An 8944-nucleotide genomic window follows, 5' to 3' on the forward strand; every position below is an offset into this window, starting at 1 on the left:
TAAGGTGTCCTGCACCACTTAACTTTAGGAAGACATTACTTTTTACAGACTTCTTGCAACAAACGTGAAAACTATGATAAAGTTTCTTCAGAATTCAAAGAAGCGTATTTCAAAAACATGGAGAAGCCGATCACCTTAGTACATCAGATTGTATCAGTGCATTAAGAAGTATTTTTTTTAAAGTGATCGTTTATTTTTATTTTTAAATAGAAACATTCATGCCTCCTTTCACCCTGACATTAGTGAACAAGAGCAAGTCCGTTGTCACATAGACCCCTCTGGGTGGCCTGGGTTGTAACATGGACAACATTATAGTTTATTAAACCAAACACAAGAGAAGGTTCAGTACAGCGCAGATCCTGAACGCCTGTATTTCAAGGCGCTCTGATATGTGATAATGAAGAAAAAGGAGGCAAATGGAAATTAAACACTTGCCAAGGATCACACAATTTGGTCGAGTGGGATTCTCTTTCATTCCAATTCAGAGATCTAGTTACCTCCTTTTTTTTACACGTGACTCTCCTAAAGGAGTGTTAGCAGCAGAGACTGCTTAACCCGAGATGCAGTAGAGGGAATCGATTCAGATGCAGCAGAACACGTATTGTGAAACCTGTGACTCTTCTACAGACTAGGGACTTGATGTATATAGCAATATGAAATGAAACCCTCAAAATAACTCTACGACTCACTGTCCACACCATGTACATTCTTCGCTTCCCTTACGCCCACCATACACCACACTCCTGCTCTCTTAAAGCCCCACTCCCACCCTTCTGATATCAAGGTGGCCCTCGGGCAGAATACAGGCCATACTTTTCAACCCCTGGGAAAATGTTTACAAGTCCCCATGCTGTATATGATAGATTCCACTACCTTGAGCAGATACATCCTCTTAAATGCTGGGGTTGAAAGGCCACTTCAGTTGTGGTTTAACAGGGCTACGCCCCAGATGAAGGCCCTGAGTAATCATTTCTTAAAGGCATACAGCTTCCTCCAGCCTAAATCTGGGGATAAGACGGAGGAAGGTTTTGATTCAGTTATCAGAATAACAAGGAGCCCAATTGCCCAAGGTCATCAAACCCATCCAATGTTTTCAAAGCCTCCGAAGCTCACCTGAGCTGGGGCTGAGCCGTAGTCCATGTTAACAACCGCTGCCTTTTCATACCCCAACTGTCTCCATCTATTCGTATCCGTCTGTCAATGCAGAGATCCTCTTGAAATGGTTTGCTTTGGGGTGCTCGTCTAGACGGCTCAGCCCCCTTCTTCCGAGCAACTCTACCTTACCAAGGAGTATCATGTTATTGTTCTAGAACAGTAAAATTGATACTTGTATAGCGCACTACTCACCTGCAAGGGTCTCAAGGTGCTTGTACGAATACCGCTGTGGAACAGGACACCAACATGCTCAAGCCTCAGCCTTGGAGAGAATCAGACCTTCTTCTCCTCCTTAGCTGAAATACTGAAGGATATACGAAGAAACAGAGGCCAGCACACTGCCCTGGCTAACACCTGTTTTGACTTGTTATCGGGTCATTATGAGCAGCTGCAGCTTTTGTGAACTTTAACATAATCCACGTAGCACATTTACTAGCCACCTCCCTACCTCCAGCTTAGCATCATTAATAAGTAACTAGAACGAGTGCTGAATTACGACTGCTAATAAAGATCGAATTAGAGACGGCTATGTGTCTCGCACGGTAATGTTCCTCCATTCCTACATACCCGTACAGATTTATAGGGTTACAGTGGAAAAAACGATGATCCTGAAAAGGTGACCCCTGCAGCCTGTGAGATCATTTCTAGGGCGTCACAGTCGTTAGGTTTTTTTGTTTTTCAATAATAAACTCCTGAAATGAAAGTTTGTTTTTGTGAAATGAAAGCTTTGCTAAGCGGTTCCATGAACCATGATGGGCGCTCAGCGATCTTTCAGTGCCTTCAGAGGAGCATCCGGCAGGTGAAGGGGTCTATAAATGGCGAGTTGAAGTGAGCCAGGCTCAATTGTATTTAAAACAAATGATAAACAATGTGACTGCACAGTGCATGTGTGGTGAGAAACCTACTCGATGCACACGTGACATTACGTGATCAAGAGTATGTAACAAGAAACATACAGCCCATTGCATTCTTATGTACAATCAAATTGGAACCATCAAACTAGTCAACACCGTTTCAATCCTTTAGACAGATACAAGGTTCATCATCAGGACTCTAAGAATACGTGAGCCCAAGAATAACAGTCCATCTTCTATTTGGTTTCTATAAGGCACCAATGGGCTCAATGCAGCTGCACCTTTGCAAGGTTCCTATACCGTCCCAGAGCCGTCATATACTGCCAGAGTAGTTAAGATGGGGTCCAGGAGGATCTGGTCATATGAGAGGGGCAGAGCGGGCGCTTCTAGAACATAAGCCGGCCTCCAGAGGAGTAGTGCAAGATCTTCTTGGCCAGCAGACGATACTGTTTGAGAGGAGAGTTGAGTGAAGGTGGCTGGACGTGCTCCCCAAAAATTGACTGTATCTCCCGGGTTCTTCCTTCTGGGCAGGCAAATTACATAGTGTCTAGCATCTGTTGTTTCGTATTTGCAATCTGCACCATGGAGATTCCTACCTGAGTGCAGAGACTCCCCCAAGCCTGCCGGTCCTCCACCACGAGTGCAGACACTACCCCACGACAGCGGGGCTCCGACACAAGTGCGAAGACTCCCCCATTACTGCAGGACCTCTTTCACGAGTGCAGAGATTCCCCCCGCGACTGTGGGGCCTCTGGCACGAGTGCGAAGGCCCTTTATGTATCGGGCCCGGAGTCTTTCGGCTGGACACATTCTTGTAGTGCCGGGGTACCAGAGATTAGATTATGCATTGAGAGATCCCACTAAATAGATCTCATGACTATCAGAGTTTTTTCCTTTGGAAAGTTATTTTAACATGTCTGAGAAAATAAGTAGTGTTTTCCTTTGTCATTTATGCTTTATTATTGAAATTATCAATACATTAATCAGTATGCATTTGAGTATATTTGCTCTAAATAAAATGTGTTATTGGCCAACATTAATTTGTGCTGGTATACTGGGCGCACACACACCCACGCTTCTTCTCAATCACTCCTTTCTTTTGTCTCTCTCCTTTCTCTCCCATATTTCTCACACAGATCCCTATCTATCCCTCTTACTGTCATATCTCCCTCACGCTTGCTTTCTTGCATTCGTTCTCTCCTCCCGCTCTCTTTCCTTCCAGCTCCTTCCCTCTCTCCGCAAACACGTGTTTCGGAATTTTAAATGGAAAGAACTAACTCACAGAAATCTAGTCTGGAGCATTTCAATAAAAGATTGGCATCATGAGTATCTACCCTGTTGTCTGTACTTGTACTTTGTAATGAAGCTGTTTGTTCTTAGTAACTGTCTTATGAGTAAAACTGTAACGGCTGAACTTTGTTTTAATCTAGGCTGTGAGAAAAGCATGAACAGAGATAAGACCGGTGGGGAGCCTTTGCAGTCTACCAACAAAATGCAAACCTGTAAATCCTTTCCTGGAAGAACCAGTACCAAGGCGCTACAGAGCTCTCGCAATGGAAGCAACTCAGGAATACCGTTGTGGTCAGAAAACTACCAGGAACAGGGCGTAAAAGAACAAAGTGGCTTCATCAACTTGAAACATTCAAGGTTACCCACGGGAAGGTCCAGAGGATCTCTACTGAAGAAATCCAGCGAGTCTGAAAGTACTCTGGGGAACTCCCCGCTTCTCAGTGCTCTACAAGGCCCACCTCAAAAGCAACCAATGTACAAATGTTCTCAGTGTGATCAAAGTTTCAGCCTGAAGGGAGAGCTCATCAGACACATGCGAGCACACTCGAGAGCAAGGCCCTTTTCATGTACTAACTGTGACAAAAGCTTCTTTGAGAAGGGAAGTCTTCTGAAACATTATATTACACACACGGGTGAAAAGCCGTACAAGTGCACCTACTGCCAGAAAAGTTTCAACCGGAAAGATAATCTCAATGGACATATGAGGATCCACACTGGGGAGAGGCCGTACAAATGTACTGAATGCGGAAAAAGCTTCACTTGGAAAGGAGATTTTAATCTGCATCGAAAGAAGCACATGTAAGTGAACCACCCACAAGGAAGCACACTGTCAAACAGAAAGAGAATATAAGGGCAGTGCTCTTTTAAGGACCAGTGACCAAATCTAAGGATCATTGTGATTTTTTAATAATCTGAGAACAGAGCGGGAAGCAAGCAGAAAGCCAATGTATAACAATGCAAACACAAAGGGTTCAGGAACTCAAGAAAAGAAATACACACACAAGTCTACTGCTTACATATCAACCACCACAAACAAATGTGATGCCTGAAGCCCCCGTGTGAAACAAATTAGTGTTACTGCATCAACGGCCATCAGATGAAATAAGAGAAGCGCCCAGAAATGTGTAAATAGTCATGTGTGTGTGATTGTAAATCATTAGCCTAAAGGGAAGGGCAAATTTAAACATATCTTCACAGTTCACGTTGCCGGAATAGAATTGTATGGACTAGTGTCCATCCACCCCTCGGGCTTTGGGTCTGAACATTACTCTTCTTCATGAAGGTGGCCCAGTATGTGTTTTCACTTTTCTAGTGATTAGCGTTACGCTCAATGCCAATATAATCAAAATAAACCGTGTACTGATGAACATCTCTCTTCTCATTTTCTCTCCTTTTAATTACAGCAGCCGCATAAGAGGTTTTGTACAAGGGGTACGCTATACTTAATTAAACTGCGGGAAATAACGGACACTTCCCAACTTGGAGATAAACAACCACATCAAACAAAGATATCTCAGAAATATCACACGCACAAGCTGTAAAATAGCCAAAGTACGAGAAGAACTAGTAGTTTGGTTGAACAGATGAATCTTTCGAGCTCCCTTTTCCCCTTTCTGAATACTTTTATTTACTTGTATTTAATGAGCTTTTTTCAATCCTTTGCTCCACCTTGCTGGTCCTGCTCTACGCCTGAAGCAGCTGTTCCAGAAGAGATTTCGCTGTTTCCAGGGTCCCTCCTTTGTACAGACCCTCTTCCATTTAAGAAGCCCCCCAGTGCTGTAGCGATGGCAGCCTGAACCTGGGATTGCCTGACTGCAAATATGCCTCCCTGTTTTTCTGCCCTTGTAATGAACCTCACATGAACCTCTCTGTTTGAGAAGGCAGTCGTGGAGGGCTGGGGAGGTGGGACTGAAAACATTCTGAAATCCAAATCATGAACTCTACCATACAGCGGTGCAGCTCTCGGGGATTTTCCCATGTGACTAGGATAACGCTCCCACGGTCACAGTAACTCTCTGGACCTCACTAACCCAAGTGTCTGCTTCCAATGCTCTGGAAATACCAGTGTACAACAGAGAGTTCATTTCTACAGACCCTTTTAGCCCCGGTAGAGATCTCTGCTTTGCCGTATCCAGTTCTGAGCCCTCGTGCACTCTACCTAACTCTGTCCCTGACATCTCCTAATACTTTCATGTGAGGACTGTTTTTTACTACAGCAGGGCTCCTTTTGTGTCTCTGGAGCTTGAGGTGGTTTTAGGTCCTGCAAATTCTTTTTTTACTCTGTGGTTCCATTTCTCGGCAGCAAAGGATGCTCCTGCGGTGTTGCTTGTTCTAATAATTTGGGCGTTCAAAAAGTGTATTTTATATGTGTTTGGTAAATCGGAGCATATTTGCCTTTCGTAAAGGTCTGTGAAAGTGTACGGAAACTGCAAGGTCTCATGTTGGAGATGGCTAGAGATATTGTACCCACGTGCAAGATCTCTGATGTAAATCAAATATGGATTATTGGTCACCCAAATAAAAAGGTTGAAGAAGAATGCAAAGACCTGCTGCATAATCAAGTCAGTTGGGTACCTCAGTGGATTCATGCCTCCATTATAGAGAAATATGTGCCGCTTTATGGTCACCGGTTTGAATCCCCGTGGGTCCACTCCAGAGTTTGTCATTCCAAGGTCAATAAAATGAACACCAATGAGTTGGGTAATTAAAACTGTGCTGCATAAGTCTATTAATTACTATTGTCATAAGTGGTGAACAAGGTGCAGCCATTGTTAAGTGAATTATTAAGAAGAGCTTTATATGAGTTACATTTTCATCACAAGACAAGGAGGTGATCTGTAAATCGTGGGTGACATCTAAACGGGAAACATCCTTTACAACGCAACTTTTACCACGCAGTGCCTTTACGACGCAACTTTTACAACGCAAACCATTACAACGCATTGCGCTGGGGGGCGCTCTAGGATAGGGAATAGGTTTAATTTACTATCCAACACCTTCCCTACTATCCACGGGGACTGGAGTTGGAATAGTAATAATATTAATAATAATCCACATTTGTATAGCGCACAATCACCCGTTAGGGTCTCTAGGCGCTGGGGGCCGTCGGGAAGATTAAGCAAGCTATTGCCCAGAGTCGCATGGTGCTGGGCTAACCTGCCGCCGGACCCGGGGATCGAACCCTGATCCCCAGATTCCAGCGTCAGTCGCCCTGGCCGCGGCGCCACACCTCTCCCATAGTAAATTAAACTATTCACTACCCAGCGCCCCAAAGCACTATGCGTTGTAATGGTATGCGTTGTAAAAACCGCGTTGTGAAAGCATGCGATATAAAAGCATGCGTTGTAATGTCATACATCCCATCTAAACATGGTTCGCATGGAAAGCTGTGAAGTGTTAGAGCAAATAAGGTACATGGGGTGAATGAAACCTGTTTGATCAAGAAACAAAAGGCAGGCTGCTAATCCCGGGGAAGCTGGTGGCTGGGATACGGCCTCGCCTTGACCCCAGGAAAGGTGCTGATAACGTGAACTATGCAGTGATTGCGCAAAGAGATCCTTATTAAAGGATACATCTGTGAAATATACCAGTAACTAGTGCTCACGTAAGGTTTGTTTCAATCATTTGTAAAAAAGAATAGCATATTATATATTAAAAAAAGAGCCCAGGGAAGTCGTCGCTTGAAGTACTCATTAACAAAAATAAAGCCTATCGCTGAATGGGCACCAGCGTCACCAAGAAGAAACTTGGTGAGAATTTCTGATTATGGATTAATAGAAGACAACCAGAGGAGGAAGAAAATGGCCACTCAGTCTTTTTTTGGGGATAATTAAGTTTATAGACTATGGTTTTAAAGAACAAATCACACAATACATTGGCAGCGAAATCCAGCACATTATTTGGATAAGATACATCTGTAAGAGAGACGACAGAGACTTGTAATCATTCTCTAGGGTAAATGAAAACACTTGCATATGGTTAGTTCTATACAGGAAACACATGCACCACTTAGGGCAATAGATTGAACCATTTGCCCCAGATCTTGCCAAAAAAGCTCGGGGCAACCCCGGGCCTCAAAAAGGGGTTCCTCTTGAGTTCCACAAGGATCCACCCCGTCTCCATTTCCGTATAGTAGGGGGCTTGGCCTGAGACCAGAGTGCCGCTATTTCTTGCTTCGCCACCGCCACTGCTGTTCCTAGGAAGCACGTATCGGCCCGAGATCCATCGAGGACATCAAACACACCCAGGATCAGACGTATTGGATTATGGGGAACCGTCCACCCCAGGGTCTGTGTAAGCTCCAGTTCCACTCCCGCCCAGAATGGTGCTAGGACAGGGCGTTGCCAAATCATGTGGTATTAGTCCGCAGGGGCGTGAGTTCTTTGCGTGCAGGTCGGGTAGGGCCACATACGGGTGCTGAATAGGCGTGCAGGAGTGAGGTATGCCATGTGGAGGTAGTAGATTTGGACTAGACGCAGTCTGGAAGAGGTCATCAAGGCCTTGCGGGCCATGAGAGCATCTCTCCAATCCGCGTCTTCTAGGGAGCCTCAACCAACCCTCCCAGCGGGCATGTAACAAGTCTAGAGATGCGGGCAGTTGTTCACGAGGGAGCGATAAATCCATGTCAAACCCGCCCCCCCTCCTTTACCCAGGTTCCCCATCATCACTTTGGCCTCAAGGGGACTGAACTCCGGAGAGGAGGTGGGTGATGGAATATGCACTCGAAGGGCATGCCTTAGCTGTAGGTGCTTATAAAATTCGGAGGAATGGAGGGAATAGCGCTGCTGTAAATCCGCAAAGGTTCTGATGTGGTCCTCAACCCAGATGTTCCCGAGAAGGAAGATCCCAATGTGGTCCCACTGACGGAAGTCTCGGAGAGACGAGGCCTCTTGCAGCCAAACACCACACCACAAGGGCGTCTGTCTGGTAAGTTTCCCGTCCCATTTTGTATGGCGCAGGGCTATGCGCCAGGCCAAGAGCACTGTTCAGGTGATGGGGGGGTGGGTGGGGGAGGACCTGCGGTATGGGGGCCACATACAGGTAGACCTGGAGCTGTGGGAAGTTCAGTGATTGGAGCTCTACCTGGTATACCGGGTCGGACCAGCCGCCTGTGAACCAGTCATGAATCACGATGAGTTTCGTGGCCAGATAGTAAAGGTGGAGGTTGGTTACCCCCATGCCCCCGTCGTAGTGAGGTATGCGGCAGTGTACCAGGGACATTCGTGGTCTTCCGCCCCCCCATAAGAATCAGGTGAGGCTACTGTCAATTTCACTAAACCAGCTCCCCGGGAGGTGAAAGGTAATATTTTGTAAGATATATAGAAAACAGGGGAGAACCATAATTTTAAAAAGGGAACTTCTGCCAAGGGGATTAAGAGGGAGGGATTGCCATCTCGAGGTCTGCCTTGGCCTTGGTAACTTGGGCGTAATATTCAGGGCCCATTCGAGATCTGGAAGCAGGGCGACCCATACCCCCAGGTACTTGAGTGACTGCCTGCGCAGGGGGATGGTCGTTTGCCAATCGAAGCAAGCACAGCATGGGTGGAGGGGAACCAGAGTGGACTTCACCGGGTTGAGCCGAGGGCCTGAGAACCGTTCAAAGACAGAGAGGGCATCCAAGCACCGTGGGCTGGAGCTCTCTGGGT

General features: G+C 45.9%; 1 protein-coding gene across 4 annotated transcripts in view; it reads left to right on the forward strand.

Moving 5' to 3' along the window:
• Positions 1 to 4666, forward strand: part of LOC144822051 (uncharacterized) — a 64929-nt gene extending 60263 nt beyond the window's left edge. For all 4 annotated transcript variants that reach the window (XM_078679122.1, XM_078679124.1, XM_078679125.1 and 1 more), the window contains one exon: positions 3440 to 4666. In XM_078679122.1, the coding sequence (XP_078535248.1) occupies positions 3440 to 4101 (662 nt within the window). In that variant the 3' untranslated portion in view covers positions 4102 to 4666. The remainder of the gene's footprint in view (positions 1 to 3439) is intronic.
• The last annotated feature ends 4278 nt before the right edge of the window (positions 4667 to 8944 follow it).

Source organism: Lissotriton helveticus, chromosome 3_1 (assembly GCF_964261635.1).
Source record: "Lissotriton helveticus chromosome 3_1, aLisHel1.1, whole genome shotgun sequence".
Taxonomy (NCBI): Eukaryota; Metazoa; Chordata; class Amphibia; order Caudata; family Salamandridae; genus Lissotriton; species Lissotriton helveticus.